Genomic DNA, 14,369 nt, shown 5'->3' with positions numbered 1-14,369 from the left:
TTTTCTCCAAAGGTACAGTAGCTTCCTTGAAATGGTTATTAAGTAAACAAAAACAGATCTTAAATTCTTCACAACACACCAGACTTGGCTGATTAGTAAGCCTGCAATAAAGTTCAAAAATCAAAGTAAATTTATTATCAAATTGTATCTCAGTGTATCACTGAGTGTATCAAAGTATATCACTGCATCTCAGTGTGGTATGGCAATTATCCCATATCGGACCATAAAGCACTCCAGCGTGTGGTAAAAACTGCCCAGCGGATTATTGGCACCCAATTGCCCACCATTGAGAACATCTACCATAAACGCTGCCTGGGCAGGGCGAAAAGCATTATCAAGGATGCATCTCACCCGAAACCAAGGACTTTTTAACTCTCCTCCCATCTGGTAGGCGCTACAGGAGCCTCCACTCCCGCACCAGCAGGCACAGGAAGAGCTTCTTCCCTGAGGCTGTGACCCTGCTAAACCTCACATCACAGCACTAAGTAGTATTGCACCCCTACTGTACTATCTCAGCACTTTTATATTTTTGTGTGCTGTAGCACCTTTTATTCGCAGTTATTTTGTAAGTAACACTATTCTTTGCATTTCATTGGCTTTGTATCTGTACTTGGCACAATGACAATAAAGTTGAATCTAATCTAATCTACATGTCACCATATACAACCCTGAAATTCATTTTCCTCAGGGTATACTCAGTAAATCCAATAACCATAATAGAATCAATGAATGATCGCACCCTACAGCTGGACAACCAGTGCGCAAAAGACAATGGTGCAAATATAACAAAAAAAATAATAAATCAGCAATAAATATTGAGAACACGAGATGAAGAGTCCTTGAAAGTGAGCCCATAGGCTGTGGGAACAGTTCAGTGTTAGGGCAAGTGAAGTTATCCTTCTGGTTCAAGAGCCTGATGGTTGTGGGTGTGAGTCTCGAGGATTCTGTACCTTCTTCCTGATAGAAGCAGTGAGAAGAGAGCATGACCTGGGTGGTGGACATCCCTGATGGTGGATGCTGCTCTCCTACGATAAAGCTCCATGTAACTGTGCTCAGTGGTGGGAAGGGTTTTACCTGTGATGGGCTCTGCCGTATCCATTGCTTTTTATAGGATTTTCCATTCAAGGGCATTGGTGCTTTCATGCCAGGCTGTGATGTAACCAGTGAATACACTCTCCATCACACATCTACAGAAGGTTGTCAAAGTTTTAGATGCAATGCTGAATCTTTGCAAACGTCTAAGGAAGTAGAGGCGATGTTGGGCCTTCTTTGTGATGGCACTTGCGTGCTGGGCCCAAGACAGATCTTCTGATATGATAGCATCAAGGAATTTAAAGCTGCTGACCCTCTCCAACTCTGATCCTCTGATGGGGACTGTCTCATGGCCTCTGGTTCTCTCCTCCTGAAGTCAATAATCAGCTGACATTCAGTAAGAGGTTGTTATGGCATTATTCAGACAGATTTTCAATCTCCCTCCTATATGCTGATCATATTTTGCAAGACCATAATTACACGGGAGCTACAGATAACTGAAGGAATTTAAAAAAAAAATGTTCTGCCAAAATGTGATAAAACTGCAAGCTGTGTATGATCTCTCTCAGAGAAGTTTCTCCCAGCAAAATCAGTGTCACAAAGCACACTATTAACATGTTGTGCTAATGAACTTTATAGCCATAATCAGATTATCAATGGACAAATTATAAGCTAATATATTATCAATGTGCATTTCTAAAATGGCAATTTTCAATTAACTTCCACAAGTAAAACCAAATAATTCACAAAAATAGTCAAGCAGTGGTGTAGAAGGGGACAAGTAGTAGAATTTAGCAAAAGTAATGGTTAGACTAAAGGGTTAAGTGCAGAAACAGAAGCAATTGTTATTTGCACTCGGGTATAGTTGCACCCTGTAGCATACTACACTGAGAGCGAAAGGACAGCCTCAAAAATCTCCGTTCATTACACCTGAAATGGCTCTGAAACCCACTGTGGGATATTTGATGAAATACTGTAAGTTTAATCTGATAAACACTAACCTCGTAACACCAAAGGCAAGCTGAGATGTGGGCAGGACTAATTGGTAGGATCAAGGCAGAGCAGAGACAGAATATATTAACACTTTTGGTGCAAAGGTGTGAGAGATGATTGAATACAGAGAAGATTTGTTTTACTTGATCGTGTACATTATAAATCAGAACTGCCCAATAAAAATTTGATTTGATGATAAACACATATTCATCAAAAGAACCTCCAGGTCTCAAGGGTTTCTAATTATTGAGGAAGTTGCTAAGAAGCAACCTTTCAACTTATAGTGGCAATGAAAAAGGATTCAGAGCAAGATTATCTGTTTCTACAATCTCAAAAAAAACCGGTTGTTGGTATGTTTTTTCTTAGCTGGATTAAAAGTAACACTTCTGTCTCTGCATCAACGTAAATTTCGATGTATAAGCCAAAAATCTGGCTAAATTTTGGCCCTAAAATTAGGGGTCGGCTTATACAGAGGGTGCCAACTTTGGAAAAACGAATACACGGAAGACAGGTCGTATTTATTGGCTGTTTTTGAGTCAAATACAAATGCTTATGAAATCTACACAAAAGAAAAGATCTACAAAACACATTCTGTTTCTCAATTTACTTGTACACACTGTTGTCGTCAAACGTTCAGAGCTTGAAACTCTCACACTCTTCATTATCTGACTCTCCGAAAATCATGTCCCATTCTTCAGCAGTCACCATATCATAGCAAGGATCGTCAATTTCGGCTTCAACATCGCCATTTGCAGCTTTACTGACTGCCAAATCTCCATCGTCTTCTTCCCAAAGCAAATGATCTTCAGTGCCCTCCAAAGCATTGCTGATGCTGCACTTCTTGAAGGCCTTCACAATGCACTCAGCCTCCATTTCCTCCCACGATCGCACTACCCACTTGCAAACTGTAGCTAGAGATGTGGCCCTCATATTTCCCGCTGGAGTGAATGACTGATTTCCAGACATCATCCATTCGTTCCACTGTCGACGTGTGAATTCTTTGAATGGTTTGTTTAAACTCACATCTAGTGGCTGGAGCACGGACATCAAACCACCGGGGATGGCTGCAATGTCCGTATTTTCAGCTTTCAATGCTGCTTTTGTCTCACCTGACAAGTGCGCTTTGAACATGTCCCAGACAAGTAGCGACTTCTCCTTCCTGAAACCTTTGAGACGTCGATGCCACACCTCTTTAACCCACTTCAAGCAACCCGCTTCGTCCATCCAGCCGCATTCTTGAATGTAAACAACACCCCGCAGGAATTTTTCTTTCTTTGGGACTGTTTTCCTCTTAAAAATCACCATCGGTGGTAGTTTGGTCCCATCAGCCATACACGTTAACACGACAGTAAAATGTTGCTTCTCGTGTCCAGTTTTTTGACAAGGACTATTTTCCCCCCCTTCTGACAGTGCGGTTGCCAGCAAAATCAAAGAACATTGGTGTCTCGTCCATATTGCCAATCAGTGAGAGCGGGTAAGAATGTGCCTTTCGATGCTTGATTACGAACGATTGGAAGGCCATAATCTTATTCTCAAGGTCGCTCAGCAACTTCTGAGCAATCTTTGTTTTTTGTCTCAACACAAAATCACGTCTATTCATAAATCAGGTGCACCGACTTCGCGTAGTTTTGAAATTTTCGCTGACCTCACTGTTTTTTAGCCCATTTCAACACTTGAACTCAAATCGTTTCTCTGGTAACAATGTATTCAGACGATCGCTGGTGATTCACCCACTCTCAAACTTTTTCTTCCAGTTCTGGCCACTCTCATGTTTTCCCGCGGTTTGCACATTTCGTCTTTGGCATTTCCCTCAGCGTGTCCTCTGCCTTTCTCCATTCTCTCACTTATTTCTCGTTTACACTAAACTTCTTAGCAGCTGCAGAATTATTTGTTCCTTTAGCAAAATCAACAACCTTCAGCTTGAAGCCAGCATCGTATCGCATTTGTTTTAATCTTTTGTACATGGTGGTCACAAACTCAATACTGAGTACACGTACTGATCCCGCCACCCCGTGTTGTTTTAACGAGATTACGATAGGCACTAAATGGTTTCATGGGGCTTACATTTCAGAGGATTCTTTACCATTGGGAACCTAATCCAAAACTTCCCTCCGTTTTATTTATTAAGAATTCGCTTATAACGCTCTACAATGTGTAGGCCTATTTTCTTAGCAGGTACTAGTTCACAAAATTTCCAGGTTCCAGATCTGGCAAAGCTGAGTACTGGTATGTGAGATCTTGTGATCTTTTCTGGTTAAATCAAAAACCTCTACAAAAAGGGTCGGCTTATACAAGGGTAACATGAAAAAGTCACTTTTTTAACCTTGAAAATGGGGGGGGGGGTCAGCTTATACACCTGAATTTACGGTACTTCTGTGAAAAACATTAACATTATTGACCAGGAACTTGTTGGAAATGAATCCATCCAGGTTTCATACTAGTATTAAACAAAATATTAGCAGCGTCAGCACTTAGTTTTAAATCTGAGGGATATTCAGAAAAAGCATTTAGGAATTAAACAGATTATTTAACAAACTGTACAGATATTTAATAAACTGTAGCTTTGTGTATCCAAACTCAAGGCAATATGGAGGGACAGCAACATCACCATGAAGTACAAGATCAGACTCCTGCATGCATTAGTATTCTCCATCTTCCTGTATGCATGTGAGACATGGACCCTCACAACAGAGCTACAGAAGAAGATACAGGCATTGGAAATGAGATGCTATCACAACATCTTGGACATCTCATACTTGGACCATATCACAGACGAGCAGGTCTACAAGACTGTCCAGCACCACATTGGCCCCCGTGAAGACCTTCTCACAACGGTGAAGAAAAGAAAGCTGAGATGGTATGACCACATAACAAGATCTGTGGCCTTGCAAAGACCGCTCTACAAGGAACTGCGGAGGGGAGAATAAGGAGAGGTAGACAGAGGAAAAGATGGACGGACATTAAAGGATGGACAGGGATAACATTTGCGGTGACCCAGGCTCTGACACACAACCGCGACAGATGGAACAGACTGGTGCAAAGCTTGTCATGACAGCGCCCCGACAACTCCACCAGGAGTTACGGGCACAAGGAAGGAAGGAAGGAAAGAAGGAAGCTTTGTGACAATTAAAATATCTATTATAATCATTCTACTCTTAAAACTCAGTTCCAACAGTACATTCTGCATTCTATTTTCTGCAATTATAGAAGTTATGATCTGACTGGACAGCATGCAAACAGAAGCTTTTTTGTTACATGTAACAATAATAAACCAATACCAGTTTGGACAAGTGTGCAGTGTTGCACTTTGGGATGTCAAATGCAAGAGGAAAATATACAGTAGACAACAGGACAGTCAGGAGCATTGATGAATGCAGGAATCTTGGAGTGCAAGTCCATAGCTCCCTGAAAACAGCATGACAAGTAGACAAAACACTGAAGTTGACGTGCAGAATAAATGTCTTTATAGGTCAGGATGCTGAGAATAAAAGTGGGGAGGTCATCATGCAACTACACAAAACTTTGGTTACGCCACATTTGAAGCATTGTGGGCACTGCTGGTTGGTGCATTATAGGAGGAATAAGGACAACAAAAAGACAATTTGGATTAGCATCATGGTCAGAATAGACATCACGGCCAAAGGGGTTGTTCCTCTGCTGTACTGTTCTATGTTCAGTAACAAATGGATGGATTTGACAACAGTTTGTTTTCTTATAATCTAGAATCCGTATTGGCAATCCTCCTCATTCTGGTTGGCATCTTACTCCTACTAAATGGAAATGCTGAAACTTGGAGCACAAGGTGACTATGGAGGTTCTCATCTGTTTCCATTTCATGATATTCAGTATCCAGGAAATTGAAAATCTATTGAGTGGTGCCATAACAATCCCTCACTCAACATCAGCAAAGCCAAGAGCTGGTTATCAACTACAGGAGAAAGAAGCCAGAGGTCCATGAGCCAGTTCTCATTAGTGGAAATGGAGGTGGAGAGAGTCAATAGCTTTAAATTCCTTGGCATCAACGTATCGGGGACCAGCACATAAATACCATCACAAAGAAGCCACAACAGTGCCTGGACTTTCTTAGCAGTTTGTATAGATTTAGCATGTCACAAAAAACTTTGACAAACTTCTACAGATGCACAGTGGAGGATATCCTAAATGGTTGCATCAAGGTCTGATATGGAAGCATGCCCAGGAATGGAAAAGGCCACAGAAAGTGGTGGACACTGTCCAGTCCATCACTGGAAAAGCCGTGCCCACAAATCAGTTACTTTTACATGGAGCGTTGCCACGAGAAAGCAGCATTCGACGAGGACCTCCACCATCCAGGCACTGGTCTCTTCTCAATACTACCATTGGGCAGGAGATACAGAACCCTTATGTCCCGCACTTCCTGGTTCAGGAACAGTTACTACCCTACAACCATTGGGATCCAGAACCATTGTGGATAACTTCATTCACCACTACTCTGAACTGGCTCACTTTCAGGGACTCTCAACATCACATGCTCTCATCATTTTGTTTTATTTGCACAACTTGTCTTTCTTTGAAGATCTGTTGTTTGTCAGTCATTATGTATGATTTTTCAGAGAGTTCATTGTATCTCTTAATTTTACTGTGAACGCCTGCAAAGAAATGAATCTCAAGATTCTATATGGTGACGTATACATACTTTGATTAAAGTTCAGAGTACAGGAATGTATCAGAATCACATCACTCAATATTCTTAATGAAACTCTGCATACAAGTGTACAGTTCATTGCTCCCCTTTGAAAGGTGAATAAACTTATACTTATATACTTTATACTTTATTGTCACCAAACAATTAGTACTAGAACGTACAATCATCACAGCGATATTTGAATCTGCGCTTCACGCTCCCTGGATTATAAATATTATTAAAAATAGTTAAAATTAGTAAATATTAAAAATTTAAATTATAAATTATAAATAGAAAATAGAAAAATGGGAAGTAAGGTAGTGCAAAAAAAACCAAGAGGCAGGTCCGGATATTTGGAGGGTATGGCCCAGATCTGGGTCAGGATCCGTTCAGCAGTCTTATCACAGTTAGAAAGAAGCTGATCCCAAATCTGGCCGTACGAATCTTCAAGCTCCTGAGCCTCCTCCTGGAGGGAAGAGGGACAAAAAGTCTGTTGCCTGGGTGGGTCGTGTCCTTAATTATCCTGGCAGCACTGCTCCGACAGCGTGCGGTGTAAGGTGAGTCCACAGACGGAAGATTGGTTTGTGTGATGTGCTGTTCCGTGTTCACGATCTTCTGCAGCTTCTTTCGGTCTTGGACAGGATAATTTCCATACCAGGTTGTGATGCACCCTAGAAGAATGCTTTCTACGCATAGTTCATCGAAATAGTTATACTCTTGTTTAGTATCACCACCTAGTTATACCACCTTCCCACCTGAACTCCATTCTGTTCCGATAACTACACTGTGCTGATCAATGCACAGCGAAGGTTCCAGTTCCCCTTCACCGATGTGTATTTTAGCTCTTACTGCACCAGAACGTGCATTTGTGCTGTAGCTGCAGAACAGTTGGACTATCGACCAGGACCCACGATGCACTGTTTGTAAAGTCAGCTGGCACGAAATGAGCCTTTCAGCCCATCGAGTCTCTGCTGACCATCAAGAACCCATTGGCACTCATCCCTCTGCTTTTTCTATTGACTCCATATTCCCATCAACTCTCAGATTCTACCACATCTTCATCAACTGAAAAATAAATAGCTCTTGCAATTGTCGTTTCTCACTAGGGTCAGATGCGCAATCCGCTAATGCTCACAAACAGGCCTAAAACATAATTCTGGATGATCACCAGAAAAACACCCAATCCTGGAGCTGAGCAATCTTACAGTGTTGTTACTCAATGTGTGGTCACTCTAGACTCTCTCCTCCAAGAGGACCACAAGTTTGTCGTGGTTTGGAGGCTTGCATACCTCAATGACCAACGCTAAGCTGGCTGAGTCAGGGCCTTGTGCTTTGGCAGGGTCATCTATTCCAAACAGATCAAAGGGTAGAGGCTAGACTAAGAGTGGTCTACTGGTCCTCCAGGTTCAGGGGTTCAGCTCAGGGCTAACAACCCAACAGGTCACGAAAAAAAAACAATTGTCATGGGAACAGCAATGAAGAAACAATATTATCAGACAGAGAAGGAGGGCCTTCATTGCTGTACTAAACACCAGTGGCGTATCGGGCAGTAATTAAACCCGAGCCTTTCTGCTTCTCTTTATAATTAGTCTGTGATTGTGCATTTCCATCCTTTGTATGCAAGATCTGTAAATGGCGCTTCGAAGTCACACGCTACATACTTGCCTGAGTCGACAGTGATTGTTACATTAAATTAGCAGCTCTTGGGTTCTTCCCCAAATGGTACAAACATTGTTCCTATCAAATAAGAATTCATTTTCCGAGTTACCTTGAGTAAAGCTGCACGAGATCTGCCAGCATAAAGTAAAAATTATCTCCTTTCTACATGGAATTCCTTATATACTTAACACACAGCTCCACATTGAATATCTAAAATGAGATTACAAAACTTGCTTAACAATGCAGGGCAACTAAAGCAGAAATAATACCAAGTTAAAAATTTCCTCAATATTTGCTCTTGCAATGAGAGATTTTATTGAGACAAAACTAATAAAGTTAGATTTCATGTTAATTCAATAACTTTGGGCAATCCTGAAAGGTTTTATTAACATTTTTTTTAGTTTGGGAATACAAGGAAAACAGGGATTTAAAAAAAAACTTACCTACAAGTAGGCTAAATGGTGGATGGCATGATGGAACTGATCTCAGGATATCAAGCAGGCAAACATTGAAGTCTCTGATATACTGGTTGTAGTCTGCTGCACCCTGTTTGCTGCATAGTTCTTGCAATCGCCGTTTCTCACTCGGGTCAGATGTGTACTCAACTAATGCTCGCAAAAAGGCCTAAAAACACAATTTTAGATGATCAAGAAACCCTACAATGAAAGCCATAAGCAATTAGTTCTTAATACCTTCCTCAAAGGGACGGAGACTGGCAACGGTGCAGCTAAAAGTGTTGCTGCTTCAGAGCTCCAGGGAGGGGCTCAATCCTGATCTCTGGTGCTGCCTGTGTGGAGATTAAACGTTCCACAAGGATGTACACCAGGTGCTTGTGCTTCCTACCACATCTCAGGTTGATGCTGTTTAGTTCAGTCCTTGGCTACTGTGAATTACCTCTAGTGTACCTGGGCAGGAGGTGAAAAGCATGTGAAAGAGGTTACAAGAAAACAAGTTTGGAATGGGACTGGTGTGGTTGCTTTGAGAGCTGTTATATATAATTTCCTCCTGCTACATCACAAGGAAATTCAAGTATAAATATGAAGCGAATAAAACCAGTAAAAACACCCCTGCTTCACTTTCTCGAGCAATACTGAGCTGCCTAGCCAAAATCCATGCTCTTGAATTTATGTTTCTAAATGCCTCTTATCTCCCCTTTTCTTAAAAATCTCTCTTATTACCTTTAAGTAAATAGTTGCTCATCATCATTTCTCATGTGTTGGCATAACATTTTTACTTTTCGAAGTTATTTTGCTTACAGCTATTCCTCATTATTTAAGCTCTCGACATCGGGGATGAACATGGATATTCTTTGCTCTGCCTGCAGAGACTAAACTGTGTACAGCACAGACTTTGCTGTACACAGTGCCATCAGACTAATTTAGACATCACGTGAACTGACATGAATTGGCCAAGACTGGCATCTATGAAGATGAAGAACAAGTTGAGATACATCATTTACTTGACAATTTTGACTATTTGGGTTAGGTTTTCTTTGAGGATGAAGATGTTTATGGAGCTTCATCCTTTCATCGATTAAATATTTAGTAAAATGCACCACAGGATGTATGTCTCATAAAGTGGCTACTGAGTGTGTGTTTGTGGTCTTCTGGTGCTGTGGCCCATCCACTTCAAGGTTCGACATGAGCGCTCAGAAATGTTCTTCTGCACACCATTGTTGTAATGTGTGGTTATATGAGTTACTGTTGCCTTCCTGTCAGCTTGAACCAGTCTGGCCATTCTCCTCTGACCTCTGTCATTAACAAAGCATTTTGGCCCACAGAACTGCCACTCACTGCATAAGTTTTGCACTATTCTCTGTAAACTTGAGACTGTTGTGTGTGAAAATTCCACAAGATCAGCAGTTTGAGATATTCAAACCACCCCATTTGGCACCAACAATCATTCCACAGCCAAAGGCACTTAGATCACATTTCTTTCTCATTCTGATGTTTGGTCTGAACAACAACTGAACTTCTTGACCATGTCTGCATGATTTTATGCATTGAGTTTCTGCCACGTGACTGAATGATTAGATATTTGCATTAATGAAATGTACTCAATAAAATTGCCACTGTGTATATGTATCTCTCATGTTCCCTTAACGGTTTTTGACAGTATTCATTAACCCAGGGCGATTCCTTGACTGCATGGCATTGACTGACTGAGTAATGCACCAGCCCACATGGGTACACATCATGGTGGATAACACTTCCGCTGCTACTGATAATCAGTCATCATGAAGCATAGGTTTTAAGTTACTAGAATAAGAACAAAAGTTGGTAATACCCAGCAGGACAGACCGCATCAGTCAAGAGGGATCTGAATATAAAAAATATCCACCTTAACTGCTAACACTTTTTCCCACTATACCTACTGCTTGACCTGCAGAGAGATTCTAGCTTTATCTGGTTTTAATTTCACGTTTTTAGCACCGGCAGCATTTTGATTTTAATTTGAACTCCTCAGTCTGTTTTGATTGATTTACTTGTTCATTTATTATGTTTTATTTTATTATTATTTTTATTTTTCCCCCTCTATCTCTCTGCTAGATTATGTATTGCATTGAACTGCTGCTGCTAAGTTAACAAATTTCACGTCACATGCCCGTGATAATAAACCTGATTCTGATTCTGAATCCATCTCAATTAGCACAGTGGCAGTGCCACACAATGTAGGATATACTGTGTGCCTCCAAATACAACCGTTTTATTTTTAGTGTTTCCTCCTATTTATGTTATTTAAGGATACAGCAAAGTAACAGGCCCTTCTGATTCAACGAGCCCTTGCCACCCAATTACACCTTGTGACCCATTAACCTACTGACCGGTACGTCTCGGGAGAAAACGCACGCTGCCCTGAGGAAGGGCATACAAACTCCTTACAGACAGTGGCAGGAATTGAACCCGGGTTGCTGGCGCTGTAAATGGGCTGCAGTAACCACTGCACTACCCCGCTGCCCCAGTTAATTCTGTGAATTAACATTTGCCTTGATTTATTAATTATTTTTTAAATATAATTGATGGGTTTCATTATGGGCAGATGCATTGGAAAAAGATCAAAGAGCAAGGATGGATGCCAAAAGGATTATCCCTGATGCCTGCTATTTCACCATCCACCATGACCCAAGCCAGGCAGCCAATCTGTTGGGATTTGACACACTTGGCAAATAGTGATGCCACTTAGCTACACTTGGAATAAACATTAAAATCTTCCTTCAGGATACTTCCTTTACCCTTAATACCTCGAGGGTTATTTCACATGGCATTGACAAAAAATTGACTGATTAAAGACGACAAAAGATGATAAACAGATGGGCATAATTTTTCATGAGAACTAATTGAGGCTAAAGTCAACTTTCACTTTATCCCTAGATCAAGATCAGTGCTACCACTCATGTCAGTCTGCCCTGAAGATACAGAGGGCATGCTGACAACAGGTGAGCAGGACTTTGCCTGAAAGGAGCAGCGTTCTGTTGCTCCATTTATCCTTAGAACTGCTCTCCAAAACCTGGCACTGGCTTCCAGAGGTGAGGAAAATTCTGCAGGAATAACTAGGATATCTTCACCAAGATTAGCACTGAGCCTAGGATGGGTGGCCTGCCCCGATTCATTTGTTTCTTTAAGAGAAGTCACGACAGGAAACTTCCTTTAATTCAGCACATTCAGAATGTTACTGGTACAAGAAAGGCACATCTTTGAGTCCAGAAAATGTTAATCCTACTAATTAGATAGCTTCCGGCCGTAACATAAATCCTCCAGTGAACCAAATTTCAATAGAGATTAGGGAACAGTGCCCCAGCAAGTTTCAGTGGAAGGTGGGAAATGGAGCCTGGTGTATTTCAAGGGAAGGTTGGAAAGATTGTCTGGTGAACCAAATCATCTGTATTTTTAAACAACTGCAGATTAGATTATCAGTATTTTAATGTATTATGAAAATCAGATAGTTAGTATTCTTTATTTTGGTTATGGAACTCAACATATGGTTCTTTGAGCACTGGGAGTTAATTCCTGCACTTCGTTTGGCAGCTGTTATAATGTTGCTTGTTCTCTTCCTACAGCCATTAATATATTTGGAATAGTTTGCCTGTGTGATTTGTCACTACATTTATATATGGACAACTCATTAATCAGTTTCTAATCAACTGAACTTGCTCCGAAATAAATGGCCATTCACTGCAATACCCCAGAGAAATCTATTTGTTTTAAGCTGGTTCAGCTTGTCTGCTGAAGATCCATCGCCTTTTAAATGCCACTGGGAGTTCTAGCGTGTGTTTCTTTTGCATTAAAGAGAATTCATGTGTTTTTAGTAAATATCATTTCATCCTGGAATTATTTCTAGTTTTCCAGATGATATTTGGTTGATTGAAGACCACCGCTAAAATATAATTTTTGACTTCATATGTACCATACAGATGGGTGGCAGGGTGGAGATATGTCTCTACCAAAGGAGGTGTAAGGTGCTCCTTCCCTCCGCTAGCCTGCAGGTCACCCTTGGGCAAGGTGCAGCACCTGCTTCGTCCCCAGTCAGGGTCAAGTGAAGCCATGGGAGCAGGTAGTAGGTGGTAGATGGTTGTATGAGCAGTTGGTGCATATCACAAGTCCTGGTTATGCGACCACTGATGCCAGGCAGACAAGCTCTGAAGAGCATTGATAATGGCTGGAGTGACCTATCTTGTGAAGACACTGCCCAGAAGGCAACAAATGGCAAACCGCTTCTGCAGAAAAATTTGCCAAGAACAATCACGGTCAAGGAAAGACATGATTGCCCATATAATATATAACAAACGAGCAAACAGATGAGAACCTAACGATGGCCATTAGTGACAAATTCAAATCAGTCCTTTCCAGTACAGCATTTCTACAAAGTGTAGTCACATACCTTTTTAGGAACTGCTCGTATTTCCAGGCACCAAGTCAGAGTGAACTGCAGTGTTCTGCTTTTTGGTATGTAATTGGGCAGGTGTGCACCTTAAAAATAATGTACATATTTTGCTAAGCCTTTCAAACAGAATTCACACAACAATAAAAACAGCAACATGAATTTTAATTTCAACAATGAACACAAAACTTTGCTTAAATCATAAAATATGTTTGTCTCTAATTCCAAAATTAATATTTAACCAGATGTTTATACATTATTAGCATTGAATCAAGTCAACTGATCCATAAATCCTTCCTAACACTTCCACATAATACAATACAGGTTCTTGAACTGGGCAAATGCCTGTGCAGTGATGTGAAATTGACACTTGAAAATCATTTGGTTAAAATTCCACAGCCAGTAAGAGAACTAGCCATGTTGTTTGTGGCAATAGGAGCACCTCTTTTGCCATAAAATGCAGTGAGCATTGATTCAATGTACATATCATTGTTGAATGAAAAACAACCCAAATTAAAGTTTAATTGTTCAGGATCTGAAAGAAAAATCTTTTCTTTTTCAATCTTTTTATTAATTTTGAAGTATAGAAACAAAACATAGCAATAATACAAATAGTAGGAGATATATTGTTACACTTAGGAAAAGTAATTGTAAAATCAAATAGTGTAAGTTAACAAAGCTCCCAATCATGTAGAACTGACAACGGATAATACAAATCAAAAAAAACTGGAAAAAAAATCGTGAAAAAGAAAAATAAACAAAACCAAAAAAAAAACCCCATTCCCAAAGAAAAACAAAATTAATCAACTAAACTAAAGACTTGGGCAAAACTAACAACTTAAAAATGGAAAAGAAGAAAACCTTAGTGTCGACGACTCCATTCCCTTCCAACAACAGTACAGAGAGATAAAACAAGTTTGGAAATGATCAAATTACATCAAATGAAAATGCTGAATGAATGGCCTCCAAGTTTTTTCAAACTTAATGGAGGGGTCATAAACTGCACTTCTAATTTTCTCCAAATTCAAACACACCATAGTTTGTGAAAACCAATGAAATACCTTAGGAGGGTTAATCTCTTTCCAACTCAACAGAATGGACCTTCTAGCCATTAAAGTAAGAAATGCAATCATCCTTCGTGATG

The 14,369-nt window shown here is 40.4% G+C and overlaps 1 protein-coding gene across 5 annotated transcripts in view; it reads right to left on the bottom strand.

The window, feature by feature from the left end:
• Positions 1-14,369, bottom strand: part of mtrr (5-methyltetrahydrofolate-homocysteine methyltransferase reductase) — a 106,147-nt gene that overhangs the window by 59,112 nt on the left and 32,666 nt on the right. For all 5 annotated transcript variants that reach the window (XR_010017413.1, XR_010017415.1, XR_010017414.1 and 2 more), the window contains exons 8-9: positions 13,226-13,314; positions 8,791-8,971 (exon numbers count right to left, since the gene is read on the bottom strand). Coding sequence is in view for 2 of the 5 variants with exons in the window: in XM_063043860.1 (XP_062899930.1) it covers positions 8,791-8,971; positions 13,226-13,314 (270 nt within the window). In the remaining 3 variants the exon portion in view is untranslated. The remainder of the gene's footprint in view (positions 1-8,790; positions 8,972-13,225; positions 13,315-14,369) is intronic.

This window comes from Mobula hypostoma, chromosome 3, assembly GCF_963921235.1.
Source record: "Mobula hypostoma chromosome 3, sMobHyp1.1, whole genome shotgun sequence".
Lineage (NCBI taxonomy): Eukaryota > Metazoa > Chordata > Chondrichthyes > Myliobatiformes > Myliobatidae > Mobula > Mobula hypostoma.
This window is presented reverse-complemented; position numbering and strand designations above follow the sequence as displayed.